Below are 15,221 nucleotides of genomic sequence, written 5' to 3' on the forward strand. Positions count from 1 at the left end.
AGCTACAAGATGTGAACATAGCCAAATTATCCTATAGAGCATTTTAGTTTGCTGCTGCTGAAGTGCATTTTCAGCTTTGTTGTGCCTTCATCTCTCTGCATTAGAGGCACAGATGTGTTTTGTGATGGGTTTTCATGTGCACTGGTTCACATAAAGTTGTAATGTTGAACTAAGCTTAAAGGGGTACTCTGGCCCTAAGATGTCTTATCCCCTATCCAAAGGATAGGGGATAAGATGTCTGATCACGGTGGTCCAGCCTGTGGGGACCCCCGCAATCTATCATACAGCACCCACCTGTCTCGGCTGCACGAAGCAATGATCGAACCGTGTCTGAAGCCTCATGACCACTGGGCTGGAGTATCGTGATGTCACGACTACGCCCCCTTGTGATGTCACGCCCTGTCGCATCAATGTAGGCCTATGGGAGGGGGCGTGATGGCATGGAGGGGCGGGGCCTCATGTCACAAGGGGGCGGAGGCTTGACATCACGATACTCTTTCCCCCCCCCCCGTGGTCGTGAGGCTTTAGACACGGAGCAATCATCCCTCTGTGCAGCTGAGACTGGTGGGTGCTGCATGAGATTTTGTGGGGGTCCCCAGTGGCATTACCCCTGCGATCAGACATCTTATCCCCTATTCTTTGGATAGGGGATAAGATGTCTTTGGGCCAGAGTACCCCTTTAAATGAAATGTGTACATGCATTTCCTATCTATGATGGCATGCCTCGCTGTCTCTATATTTTAATACTGCTGCAGAGCATGCCAAGTGGTACTCTAAAGAAAAGACATCTGGGTGGGCAATACTTGAAGGAAAATTCATATTAAATTACTTTGGATAGTAGGAACCCGCATTGTCTTGATGTATACCTGTTCACCTATGTATTTCATGTCATTTACACTAACATGTCGGGACCTTTGATTTCTGCATTATTTAATCCAAAAAGTACCGGGCAATGTAAGATACTAAATGACACACTGGTGTGTCAGTGACCAACTAATCAAACCCACAAACACACCAGGACAAAGGAAATATAATGAAGAATTTTTGATACTTTATTGAACATACATAGATAAAAACAGTTAAAATGAGACAGCAACAAAGCAGAAAAGAAAATACACTGACTGCTACATGGACCTGGTATATAAATAGGGAAGGGATGTGCATATATATTGATTAAAGCGACTGGTGCTATCTATGTGGCTACTAAAGTGTAGCATGCATTAGATGTAAACAGTATAGACACTTCAATAAGGAGGCAATTGCCAAAAAACCATATATATTGCACTTATCCCAGATGACATAAGAATGATACAGGAAAAAACTGATTGGGTAAGTGTTCCACCTGTAAATCGGGCAAGTAAGAGGACCCAAGGGGAGAGGCACCAGTGCCAGAGTTCAACTAAAAAAGCATAAGACAGGAATTTTTCCCGGACAAGAGGTGGAACAGTTACCCAGTCACTTCAAACATACCCAATGCAGCACGTCAGACCCCAATGCAGTTTTGCCATGAAGGCTTCCTCAGGGAGTGAGGTATATTTATATACCAGGTCCATGTAGCAGTCAGTGTATTTTCTTTTCTGCTTTGTTGCTGTCTCATTTTAACTGTTTTTATCTGTGTATGTTCAATAAAATATCAAATATTCTTCATTATATTTCCTTTGTCCTGGTGTGTTTTTGGGTATGATCTCTGCATTATATGCTGCTAAATTTCTTTAGCATCTTTTGTTTATTATATTTATTTTTATGTTCCCAGTTTGGGATGTTGTCGTGCTATGGAAACCATTGTATGACATTTGTTCATGCTATTGTTTTCACTTTTCAATAAAGCGAATTTAAAAAAAATTACTTTGTGACACCCTACTCTAACTTTAACGTCAACTTCTGCTTCCATTACCAGAGAAAGTACCACTCTGCAAAAGAAGCATATGAACAACTTCTGCAGACTGAAAACCTTCCTATTCAAGTAAAAGCAACTGTTTTACAGCAGTTAGGTATGGAAACCTTTCACCAACATATTTGGACTACAGTTGCAAGCTGTCTTACGTGTGATATAGGGGGATGTGTTGAAAAATGTCCTCTCCGCACACACCTAAGCCTATATTTAGATTAGATGTGATTAGTACTGCAGCCTGACAGAATGGCATGGTGTGGCTGCTTCCGAGCAGCGTTTTCTTTGGTTATTAGGCTTAAATTGCCTGATCCCGCTTCCCTATTTGGTAGTGTCCTTAGTAAGCTATATGCTTCACATTATTCAGCTCTTCAAGTATGTTCGCATGTGCGTCATTTGCTGCAGATTTTCCTACCCATTGACTTGACCATGGGTAGAAAAATCTGCAGCAAAACAAGCATATTTGAATGTACCCCTAGGTGCACATGTACAGTATCCTGTACAGTTTTGATGCTGTTTAATAATTACATTTTGATTGAAATCTACAGCATCAAATATGCACAGGATACTGTGCAAGTGAATGCATCATAAGGGTGAGGTCACATGTTTTGCTAAAGATTTGCTGTAGGAGAATTTGCTACCTATTGGGTACATTCACATGTGCACATTTTGCTGCAGATTTTTCTACCTATTCGCTTCAGTGGGTAAGAAAATCTGCAGCAACATACGTGTTTAAATGTACTTTAAGGGTTCATTCACATGGGCTTGTTTTGCTGTGGATTTTCAGTTACTTATTTTCTACTGCTTGTTTTTCTGCTGCTTTTTTTGTGGTAAGTCAGTGATAAAATAAGCAGCAATATCAGCTGCAGAAAATAAACAGCAAAATCCACCCAGGTGAATGTGCCTTAAGGGGGATGTTCACATATGCCATATTTTACTGTGTATTTCCTGCAGCTGATTTTGCTATCCATTGACTTCGATAGGAAAATCTGCAGCAAAAAATACATAGCAAAATATGCATGTGTGAATGTTTCCTCACAGTACGTTCACACAGCGTGTTTCCTTTTAAACGCGCAGCATGTTTTCCTAGGGACGGGGTCTCTGCTGGCTGTCCGCAGAAAATTTTCGGCAGCAGAATCTCCACTGTGAAAAAATACGCCACAGGCCCCATTGAAGTAGATAGGGTCTGCGGCGGATATTCAACAGCGGAGATTCTGCTTCTGAAAATCAGCTGTGGATAGCCCGTCGAGACCCTGCCCCTTTCAAACTCGCTGCGAGAAATATGCTGTGAGTTTGAAAGGAATTACACCTGTACGAATGTACCCTCAGGGGGAGATTTATCAGAGATTTATAAAGTCAGAGATTTGTCCAGAGGAAAAGTTGCTGAGTTGCCCAACCAACCAGATTTCTTGTTTCATTTCTGAAAAGGCCTCTGAAAAATGAAAGAAGCGATCTGCTTGGTTGCCATGGACAACTCGGCAACTTTTCCTCTGAACAGGTTTTGATAAATCTCCCCCATAGAGTGCATTTACGTACACAGGATCCGCTGGAGATTTGAAGTTATAAAATCCGAAACTACAGACCTGCAAATGGAATGTATTCACACTGGATGCTCAATTGCAGATTTTACAAAGCAGTAGAAAGTACGTAGGAGTTGCCTACTCAAATCCGCAGCAGATCCTGTGTGTGTGTGTGTGTGTGAATACACCTTAAGGGTAGGGTCACACGTGCAAACTTGCTGAATGTTTTCCTACCTAGGGTCACACGTGCGTATTTGCTGAATATTTTCCTACCTATTAAGGTCACCACCTGGTGTAGGGCTGCCGCGGGAAAGCCTTGTGTGTATGTGAGCGAGGGATACGCAGCGTATTTCCCGCTGCTGCTGCAGATTTTACACAGCGTGAAATGGGCTGCGTATACGCAAGGTGGGAACTAGGGAACGACCGATATCGATTTTTTTTAGTGCTTGCTGGATTTTACCTGTAGGGAAATCTTAGCTCTAAAAAGAAATTGCATACATATTCTTGTGTGTAAATTCCAAAGACCGAGCTCAGTGCTGGTTTAAAAGACATACAAAAAGAGTGCAAGACAGTTCTGTCCTCCCAATCTCCTTTGATACCTCCTCTGTCTCATCTTGGAAATATGGAGGCATATCGCAAGCAGTTTAAGCCTGCACTGGAGCTAATGTGCCAAGAAAAGGATATCCCTACTGCAGGAAAAAACAAGGAACAACTTATTGCTGATCTTGTGGAGTATGATGCCCGTGCAGAAGAGCTGAGTGACATGAGACCTACAGCTGGAACTGCCATCCAAGGACTGATATCTCCTGGGGAATACAACATTACTCCCCATCAGGACAGTACTCCACATGAGGCCTTGGACTCTTACATGCGGACTGCCTTACAACACCTTGGGAATGTGGATGCCAATATGAAACTCCAACTGCTTCTTCAGTACCAAACTGCAGAGAGAGAGAGAGGCCCAGGCACGAACGGCAGAGAGAGAGGCACAAGCCACAGAAAGAGAGGCCCAGCGAAAGCATGAACTGGAGGTTCTGAGGCTGTGAGGGGATGCTTCATCCGCACAGAGTTATGTGCAGGATCAAGGAGACCACAAACCCCGCTTGGAACATTTCCCCATGTTGGAGAAAGATGGTGATCTGGATGTGTTCCTGAGGGGATTTGAAAAGGTTTGCCGGCAGTTCCATCTACCTAAGGAACAGTGGGGACGATATCTCTGGATGTTTTTGCTTCTCTTTCCTCTGAGAGTGACCAGGACTATGAGGCAATAAAATCTGCCCTGCTGAAAATTTTTAATCTGACTCAGAGAGTTAGCGGAAAAAGTTTTGGACTTTGCAACAAAGTGCCTCAGAAAGCTGCACTCAACATGCAGGTCAGCTAAGGACTGCATTCAGTCTATGGACTGGGGGCCTACAAGTCACTACCTATGAGGCCCTGGAGGACTTGATGGTCATGGATCAGTTTCTCCAAACACGGAGCTTTGAAGCCAGAGAGTGGATTTTGGACCGCAAGCCCAAGACAGCCATGGAAGCAGCAGAACTAGGAGATGACTTTGCCAACAACCGGGCGCCAGCAGCAAAGCGTGGATCTGCACAAGCTGGAGCAAGTACCTGGAGGGGAGCCACACAACTACATAGCACCACCAGGTCAGCCGGGAAATTCTTGCCATCATTCCCAAAAGCAACATGAGCCACATTGGGTCAGGGGGGCACCCGCCGATGTTACAGATGCAACAATAATGGGCACCTGAGTGCCACTTGCCCCAACAAAAAGAATTCTTCACCAGTAGCTGGAGGACACACAGCCGTTCTTCTGGTGTCCGGAGCAGTGGAGAAAAGAGCGGATAACCTGCAGAGTGTAACTGTGGGTGACCGGGTGACAGTGGGTTTGGATCTGGAGCCTCCTTTACCTTGGTGCGGCCTGAAGTGGTGGATACAGAGGACATCATCCCTGGAAGATCCATGGCTTTAAAAGGAATTGGAGGTGTGCGGCCTGCTGTGCCCATGGCCCGTGTGTACCTGGATTGGGGAACAGGCCAAGGTTTGCGGGAGGTGGGGGGGTCTCTGAGGACATCCCTGTTAATGTTCTGCTGAGGAATGATTTGGTTCGGATGCTCTGTCATTATGCTCCAGAGGACACTACCTGCACACCGGATGGGCTAGGAGAGAGCACTGTTCATTCTGATGTACTGTGCGAGACTTTGGGAGACACTGCGAAATGTGGAAACTGGGAGGGAGTGCAGGGGATTGATAATTGTTTACCTGTGACTGAACCAGTAATGTTTTCCAAAAGCGAAATGGGGTGTATTGGGAAACGTGGTAACTGGGAGGAAGTGCAGGGGATTGATAATTGTTTACCTGTGACTGAACCAGTAATGTTTTCCAAAAGTGGAATGGGGTGTATTGTAAAATGTGGTGACAATGCATTGCCAATGCCAAAACCTAGTGAAGATGGGCTAGGGGGAGGGGTTGGTGTGCCCCAGGTGACATGTAAGGATGAGGGTCCAGCAGTGAGTGATATGTCCCAATCCTGTGAGCCTAAGGAGGAGGAGGAGGGAAGGAGTGATAGCCCTGTATATGATGCCTGTAACATTATGTCTGAAACTGAGGGAGAGGAAGGTGGAGGTGCTAGTTCACCTGGGGGAAATGGGCTCCCTGATACCTCGAGATGGGGGGAGGGAAATGAGCATTTCCGGGAAGCTCTGCGCAGTGACCCTTCCCTTGAAGGGCTGAGACATACAGGTGTTGACACAGATGGGCATTGGGTATATTGGGAAAATGATATCTTGTACTGGGAGTCCCTTTCCAAAGGCATGCTAGGGGCCCAGGAGAGAGAAAGGCAGTTGGTGGTTCCTAGGCAGTACAGGAAAGGGCTGCTGAGGTTGGCCCATGAGACCCTCCTGGCAGAACATTTGGGAGTGGCCTATGCGGTCATAGAGAAGGAATGTCTAGCTGTGATCTGGGCTTTGCAAAAATTACAGCCATATCTGTATGGCAGGGTTTTTACTGTCATAACTGATCACAACCCTTTACATTGGTTGGACAGAGTGTCCGGTAACAATGGCACCTTGAAACAAATGCTAAAAACATTTGTAGAATCGGAGGGCAGAGACTGGGAAAAGTATTTACCCCATCTGTTATTTGCTGACAGGGACGTACCCCAAGAGCCTACAGGTTTCTCGCCCTTTGAGTTATTATATGGTCACAAAGTGCGGGGACCCCGAGATTTAGTTAGGGAAAAATGGGAAGGGGGGCTACCTGCCCCTGAGACTTCTGTGGTGGAGTATGTTCTGAGATTCAGGGACAAGAGGCAGGCATTGACTGGGCTGGTACAGGACAACCTCATAGCAGCACAGTCCAGGCAGAAGTACTGGTATGATCACAATGTAAGGGACCGGGTCTATGAAGTGGGACAGAAGGTAATGGTTCTGAACCCCATCAGGCAGAATAAGTTGCAGGCTGCCTGGGAGGGTCCCTTCCCCATTCTGCAGCGCCTAGAACCCACCACATATGTAGTTGCCCTTGATGAGAAAGGTCACAGGGAGAGACAGTACCACATTAATATGGCATACTATGACCCTGAGAAGGTGGTACTCAGTGTATGCAGTGCACCAGAGGAAGGGCTGGGTAGTGATCCCTTACTTGATCTAGTGGAGGAAGCTAAGAGCCAGGGATCCCTTCAGGATGTGGAGATCAATCCACAGCTCTCAGATGAAAGGAGGAGGCAGCTTAATCCGGTACTAGGCCCCTTCAGTGCCATCTTTGCCTGGGAATGCAGGACCTGTGGTGTCAAGAAGAGAAATAGATGGTTAAGGGAGACAGATCTATCAGCCTGGAGGGCAAGATCTCTCTGTCCCCATCTTAAGGGGGAAGTGTCAGGCCCAAGGTAATTGCCGATACCGATAATGTCCAAAATCCAATCGGCCAAAGCGATAATCGGTCGATCCCTAGTGGGAACATACCCTAAAGTCAGTAGGTAGCAAAATACACAGCATTGACTTCAATGGGTAGGAAAATACACAGCAACATACGTCACCCGTGACCCTAACCTTAGGGTTAGTTTACACGTCCTAATTTTTGGGTGAAGATTTTGCAACTCATTGAAGTCAATGGCCAGCAAATCTGCAGCAAAAAGAAAAAAAGTGCATGCTAACTGACGCTTAGGGTGTATTAACACTCGCCATAACTGCTGCACATTCAATGCTGTATTAAGTAAATTAGTTTACATTGAAATTTGCAGCTTCAAATCTACAGCAGATCCTGTACATGTAAATACACCATTTAACTGCATTTAGGACTTAAACAATACCTTTTTTTCTTACTGTTTTCTTTCCATATTTTTCCATTTTCCATGTTTTATTTAATAGGTTTAGATGGTAAATGTTTGTTAGTGTTTCCTGCTTTGTGTTGAAAAGGTCAGATTTCGGAACGGATTAAACACATGTAGTTTTAGTATTTCAACTGGAAACAGTGTAACAGTCCGGGTCTTCATGGGCTCCCTGGCTCTACCAGAATACTATTGCGGGCAAGATTCATTATTCAGTGGCTGTGATTCTCTAGAGCTTTTCAACAAAACAGGAATAACTTTGAAAACCTGAGGTGAAAACCCACTTAGAATCTCTTATGATGCTTTAACAGTGCTAATACCAGGCATGATATATAGTACTGTTTATATTATAAGTAGAATTTATCTGAAGCTTTGTATTTTGGGTTGACATGTATTTATTTCAAACTATAAAAAATAAAAAATTGTGTATACATGTCATGTGCTTGTGGTATACAGATTATACACAGATTATACTATATAAATATTACTGTTAAAATCTTATCTAAATGTTTAGCTCAACTGCCCAGAAATCTGTTCAGATCCAAGCCAGTGACCTTTAGATCCTGGTAACCGATGGGTCATCTGTATATATACCATGATTGAAAAAAGTGGGGTACAGTCCTCAGGCGCTCTCTAATGGGATAGGTGGAAATGGGGAAGGGGGGAGGGAAAGAAAAGGAGTATGGGGAGAGTAAGAGATTGTGTTGTGTAGGGGGAAGAAAGATGGCTACAACACCAAGATAGGGGTGTAAAGAGAGTAGGAGAGGTCTGGAGTAGGGGAAGTAAGAAGGTAAGAAAGATGGCTACAACGCCAAGATGGGGGGGGGTGGATCAGTTCTCAAAAGCACTCACTAATGGGGTGTCTGGATTGAAAAGGAGGAGAGGAGCAGATCAAGGGAAGAGTGATTAGTGGGTAAGGTAAAAGGAGGGGGGGGGGGGAGTGGACAGTGCGAGAGGAAAAATAGAAGGCTTCAACACTAAAAAAATAAGCAAAGAATTATTTGAGATTGTTACAAGGTGGTTGGATTCCTAGACTGCAGGGCCCAGTCTAATTATGGTCAATAAGTACCCTCTAGTTAGAGGGTACTTAAAGGCTCCTAAAAGGTGACTGAATAAAAATATTAAAATCTATAAAAAAAGATAGGCGTAAAATGTGTCCCCAAATCTGGTTAAAAGAGTGGCTCAGGTGATGAAGGTGGTTCTAGATGTCTTGGGTGGTGAGTATGGTTGCTATGCAAAAATCTGGCTTAGGTTCCTTTCGCACTGATGTTTATGCCAGTCAGTGTATCGGCTGTTAGGAAGATAGCGGGAGAAAAATTTGTGCATGGCACGTCTTTTTCTCCCGCTATCATAACGGGACTTATAACGGATGTTAGAGGAATCCCATTCAAGTGAATGGGATCCTCTTTGCCCGTTATTACTCCCGTTTTGCTCCGTTAGAATAACAGACGTTAATGGCAGCGATCTAAGGAGTAACCAATCACACTGCTCAAAAAAATAAAGGGAACACTTAAACAACACAATGTAACTCCAAGTCAATCACACTTCTGTGAAATAACACTGTCCACTCAGGAAGAACAGAGAACAGGTGGAAATTATAGGCAATTAGCAAGACACCCCCATTAAAGGAGTGGTTCTGCAGGTGGTGACCAGACCACTTCTCAGTTCCTATGCTTCCTGGCTGATGTTTTGGTCACTTTTAAATGCTGGCAGTGCTTTCACTCTAGTGATAGCTAGCCCCCTGAGTAGGACTGGGCGGTATACCGGTTCATACCGAATACCGAATTTTTTGGGCTGCACGATATGAATTTTCCCCCATACCGCTATACCGGTTGGGCCCCTCCCCCTCAGGAATGTATTATCAGCCTAGCGCAGCGCTGTCCCCAACATCGGGGAAATAACCCTATGTTACCCGCCAGCTGTTATCCCCCCCCCCCCCCCCCGCCCCAATTAATGATCAGCCCAGCAGGGTACTACTCACAGATGTCAAGCACTGCCCTCCTCCTCTTTGTTGGGGGCCGCTGGGCGCTGGAACTCTATACTGTACGCCAGTGGTCTCCAACCTGCGGACCTCCAGCTGTTGCAAAACTACAACTCCCAGCATGCCCGGACAGCCAACGGCTGTCTGGGCATGCTGGGAGTTGTAGTTTTGCAACAGCTGGAGGTCCGCAGGTTGGAGACCACTGCTCTACGCTGTATCCCTATGCCCGGGCTGCAAAAGATACAGAAAATAAACTTTTAACTCACCTATGTCGGCCACGTGCTGGGGACGGGGGAGGACAGCTGTCAGCCTATCACCGGATTTGTTTGTAGTGGCAGCATGAGACGGAGTCTACAACCCACACAAGTGGCTCAGGTAATGCAGCTCATCCAGGATGGCACATCAATGCGAGCTGTGGCAAGAAGGTTTGCTGTGTCTGTCAGCGTAGTGTCCAGAGCATGGAGGCGCTACCAGGAGACAGGCCAGTACATCAGACGTGGAGGAGGCCAACAACCCAGCGGCAGGACCTCTACCTCCGCTTTTGTGCAAGGAGGAGCCCTGCAAAATGACTTCCAGCACTCCACAAATGTACATGTGTCCACTCAAACGGTCAGAAGCAGACTCCATGAGGGTGGTATGAGGGCCCGACGTCCACAGTTGGGGGTTGTGCTTACAGCCAAACACCGTGCAGGATGTTTGGTATTTGCCAGAGAACACAAAGATTGGCAAATTCACCACTGGTGCCCTGTGCTCTTCACAGATGAAAGCAGGTTCACACTGAGCACATGTGAGACGCCGTGGAGAATGTTCTGCTGCCTGCAACATCCTTCAGCATGACCGGTTTGGCGGTGGATCAGTAATGGTGTGGAGTGGCATTTCTTTTGGGGGCCGCACAGCCATCCATGTGCTTGCCAGAGGTAGCCTGGCTTCCATTAGTTACTGAGATGAGATCCTCAGACCCCTTGTGAGACCATATGCTGGTGCAGTTGGCCCTGGGTTCCTCCTAAGGCAAGACAATGCTATACCTCATGTGGCTGGAGTGTCAGCCACAGCAGTTCCTGCAAGAGGAGGGCATTGAGGCTATGGACTGGTCGCCCCTTCCCCAGACCTGAATCCGATTGAGCACATCTGGGACATCATGTCTCTCTCCATCCACCAATGCCACGTTGCACCACAGACTGTCCAGGAGTTGGCAAATGCTTTAGTCCAGGTCGGGGAGGACATCCCTCAGGAGACCATCCTCCACCTCATCAGGAGCATGCCCAGGCGTTGTAGGGAGGTCATACGGGCCACACACACTACTGAGCCTCATTTTGACTTGTTTTAAGGACATTACATAAAGTTGGATCAGCCTGTAGTGTGGTTTTTCACTGTGATTTTGAGTGTGACTCCATATCCAGACCTCCATGGGTTGATAAATTTGATTTCCATTGATAATTTTTGTGTGATTTTGTTGTCCGCAGATTCAACTATGTAAAGACGAAAGTATTTCATACGATTAGTTTATTCATTCAGATCTAGCATGTGTTATCTTAGTGTTCCTTTTTTTTTTTTTTTTTTTGGAGCAGTGTATTACACCACCAGTATCTCCTAAAAGGGAGCAGATCAAACTAAGCCTGATTGGTTGCATAGTTACTAGTTAGGGCTGCATGATGTATCGCAAAAGTAATCTGGAGGCACCCTGGTAGAAAAATACTGAGCTAAGTAAAAGGGCACAGGGAGAAAAAAAAAATAATCCTTCTGCGGTCCTGTTCGTCTCCGTGCGGTCCGATGTCTCCTCTCTTTTCCATACAAGTAGTAGGACTTTTCCCCTTTTCAGCCAACCACTGGCCTCAGCGGTGTCACTTGTCAAGCCACTGATTGGCTGATGGGGAAAAGAGGTGGAGAATGTGACAGAGTAATGTGACACAGGGGGAAGTTGTGACCATGGGGGGGGGGGGGGGGGGGGGGAGAGAGATATGAAATGGGCGGTGGGTATAAAATAGGTGGATAGATATGAAATGGGGGATTTCACTATTTACTATATCGCATTGCATATCGAAATCGCAATATTAAGTCCAATAATCGCAATTGCACATTTTCCCCATATCGTGCAGCTCTAATAGCAACCATACTCACCACCCAAGACATCTAGAGCCGCCTACATCACCTTAGCCACTCTTTTAACCAGATTGGGGACACATTTTACATCTTACTCACTAGTTACTCTTCCCTAGATCTGCTCCTCTCCTCCTCCAGACACCCCACCCCTCTCCTGGCATCTTTCTTTCATTCTTACTTCCCTTACACAACACCTCTCTTACTCTCCCTGTACTCAGTCTCCCCATTTCCATGTATCCCGTTAGAGAGTGTTTGAGGACTGTACCCCACTTTTTTCAAGTATAATTTCCACTAGGCACTTTGGGTATTTAGTGCTTTCCAGTTAACCTCAGCACTCCCTACTACCTTAGTAAGCTGCACTTCCCTTTTGTTTCATTCATATATATATACCATACCAAAATCTGATAGACCTGGGAGGTTTATGCCACAAGATCAAGCCAAGCTATTCAAATACTATATCAAAAGCGTGAATTATTTATTTATTTTATTTTATACACTTTCCTAGGATGGATGCATCACACTGTTGATCAGTTGGGAGATAAAGCCACCAAGGCCAGCTATGCCATTCAGTATCTGCAGAGATCATTAGAGGCAGATCCCAACTCTGGTCAGTCCTGGTATTTCCTTGGAAGGTAATCATATTATTTTTAATATAATTTTTGCTTTTTTTTTATTGTGCCAATATTTTCAGTGGGTAAGTTCTGTCATTACTAAATATATGTATGTGTTATCAGAAATGTGGTGATGGTGCCCATCACCACATTTCTGATAAAACATACATATATTTACCGTAGTTATGACAGAACTTAACCCACTAAAAATATTATTAGGCATATTAGGATATGCTGTTGATTTCACAACTATTGAAGGTCTAACTGGGCCCCTACAATCCTAACAAAGGGGCACAACTTTCCTTTAGTGTTTCCCTACACAGCAATAAGGTTTAGAGAGCTTTGATGCAGTTTTCTTATTCATGACAGCTGGCTCTTGGGTACAGTTATATAGGAGAAATGCTAGAGGCACCTCAGTTGCTTTGTTTTCGGAATTGAGGTTCGCACTACAGAATTTTTCCAGACGGAGATTGAGTTCACATAGAGCTAATTAAATCAGTAGGCACTAGGACCGCATGGACATTGCTGTGCCCATTAATGGCAATTTATTCTGCTTGGATTCCATTTAGAAATGAGTTGGACGATTCTACAGCACAGAAACATCAGCCACTGAAATTCCGTAGTCTGCGGTAGTCTGCACTGTGCAACTGGATCTCATTGTCCGCAATGGAATTCTGCTGCACCTGCATTTCCAAGCGTCATTTCTGAGTAGATTTATGCTTGTAAATTCTGTAATGATAAACATGTGAATAGCCCTTAAACATATGTTAGGTAGTTAAACCCATGTGTTTTAATATCTGTTTTTCCTTTGAAAGGTGCTACTCCAGTATTGGCAAGGTTCAGGATGCCTTTATATCCTACAGGCAATCTATCGATAAGTCTGAGGCGAGCGCGGACACATGGTGTTCAATAGGGTATGTCAGACTTATATTGCTTATATTTGTAATATACATCATGTGCATGGAAAGGGTTTTTATACTTGGTTTAGAACATTAGGGGTGATTAGCTGAATAAGCAGTAAAAACTGCCAATTGCCTATACATCCATGGAAAAATGACATCTTTGATTGCTAGGAGCAACAAAAAACGTATTTATTTTTTAGTTTTCATGAATCTAATGATTTTAAAGGGATACTCCGCCCCTGGCATCTTATCCCCTATCCAAAGGATAGGGGATAAGATGTTAGATCGCCGCGGTCCCGCTGCTGGGGACCCCGGGGATCGCCGCTGCGACACCCCGCCATCATTACTGTGCAGAGCGAGTTCACTCTGTGCGTAATGCCGGGCAGTACAGGGGCCGGAGCATCGTTATGTCACGGCTCCGCCCCTCATGACAGAACAGCCTGTCCCCTTAATGCAAGTCTATGGCAGGGGGGCGTGATGACCGCCACACCCCCTCCCATAGACTTGTATTGACGGGGGCGGGCCGTGACATCCCGAGGGGGGCGGGGCCGTGACGTAACGATGCTCCGGCCCCTGTATTGCCCGTCATTACGTGCAGAGCGATCTCGCTCTGCACAGTAATGATAGCGCGGTGCTGCAGCAGCGATCCCCGGGGTCCCCAGCAGCGGGACCCCGGCGATCTGACATCTTATCCCTTATCCTTTGGATAGGGGATAAGATGTCTAGGGGCGGAGTATCCCTTTAAGGGGTCATATTATATGGGTAGTGTACTAGAAAAATAAGTTATTCAATTATATACCATGGCAGGTCAATTTACCTTACTAGTCTAATATATATATCTACTAGTGACTACATATGCGCTGTTTGTGCGCCTGCTTTTAGAAGATATTCTGCTTCCAGAACGTCTTTACTATTTGATTAAGCAGTAGATTTTCTTAGAGTACCAAGAAAATGAGAATTTTAAAGAAGATTTTAAGAAGAAAAGAAGAAAAAAATTTGAACATTTATCTAAAATTTTTATTGTATACTCCAGTGGTCTTCAACCTGCGGACCTCCAGATGTTGCAAAACTACAACTCCCAGCATGCCCGGACAGCCGTTGGCTGTCCGGGCATGCTGGGATTTGTAGTTTTGCAACATCTGGAGGTCCGCAGGTTGAAGACAACTGGTATACTCCATATTCTCTGCAGTTGTTTGAAATGTGTGTGTGTATATATATATATATATATATATATATATATATATATATATATATATATAATATAATTTTTTTTTAAAAATTTACATTTTTTTTAATTTTTTTTATTAGTGCTTCGCTAGCAATTATAAAGGTACAGCAGTTACGCTGCTGGGACACAAATATTACATGGTCTTACTTTAGCAACCTGCAGACAGGATATTTGAGGAGTGAGTTTGGATAAGAGTAGAAATTTACCTCGAAACCATTTTTCTTTACACTTCAAATACTTGATCTCATGTAAATTTTTATTTGCAATTGTCTAAAAACTACTGGTTAATAAAATAGTTGACTGACTTGTTTTCCAGTGTGCTATATCAGCAGCAGAACCAGCCTATGGATGCACTGCAGGCCTATATTTGTGCAGTCCAGTTGGATCATGGCCATGCTGCAGCTTGGATGGACCTAGGCACATTGTATGAATCATGCAACCAGCCTCAGGATGCCATCAAATGCTACCTAAATGCCACACGGAGCAAAAACTGTAGTAATACCTCTGCACTTGCAGCACGGATTAAGTATTTACAGGTATACTATATATTACCCCACCCCCAGCTGTTCTTATTTTATTTTTATTTTTTTTGAGAACATGAAGCATGTCCATACACCGTAAAACAGAATGTAATCTCCTGCGTTGTGCCATGCCTTCATTCTCTT

At 44.8% G+C, this 15,221-nt stretch overlaps 1 protein-coding gene across 7 annotated transcripts in view; it reads left to right on the top strand.

The window, feature by feature from the left end:
- The window catches only part of KDM6A (lysine demethylase 6A), a 176,396-nt gene that overhangs the window by 101,489 nt on the left and 59,686 nt on the right, over window positions 1-15,221 (top strand). For all 7 annotated transcript variants that reach the window (XM_056558175.1, XM_056558180.1, XM_056558181.1 and 4 more), the window contains 4 exons: window positions 1,898-1,991; window positions 12,321-12,447; window positions 13,242-13,340; window positions 14,873-15,092. In XM_056558175.1, the coding sequence (XP_056414150.1) occupies window positions 1,898-1,991; window positions 12,321-12,447; window positions 13,242-13,340; window positions 14,873-15,092 (540 nt within the window). The remainder of the gene's footprint in view (window positions 1-1,897; window positions 1,992-12,320; window positions 12,448-13,241; window positions 13,341-14,872; window positions 15,093-15,221) is intronic.

This window comes from Hyla sarda, chromosome 2 (assembly GCF_029499605.1).
Source record: "Hyla sarda isolate aHylSar1 chromosome 2, aHylSar1.hap1, whole genome shotgun sequence".
In the NCBI taxonomy this organism is placed as follows: domain Eukaryota; kingdom Metazoa; phylum Chordata; class Amphibia; order Anura; family Hylidae; genus Hyla; species Hyla sarda.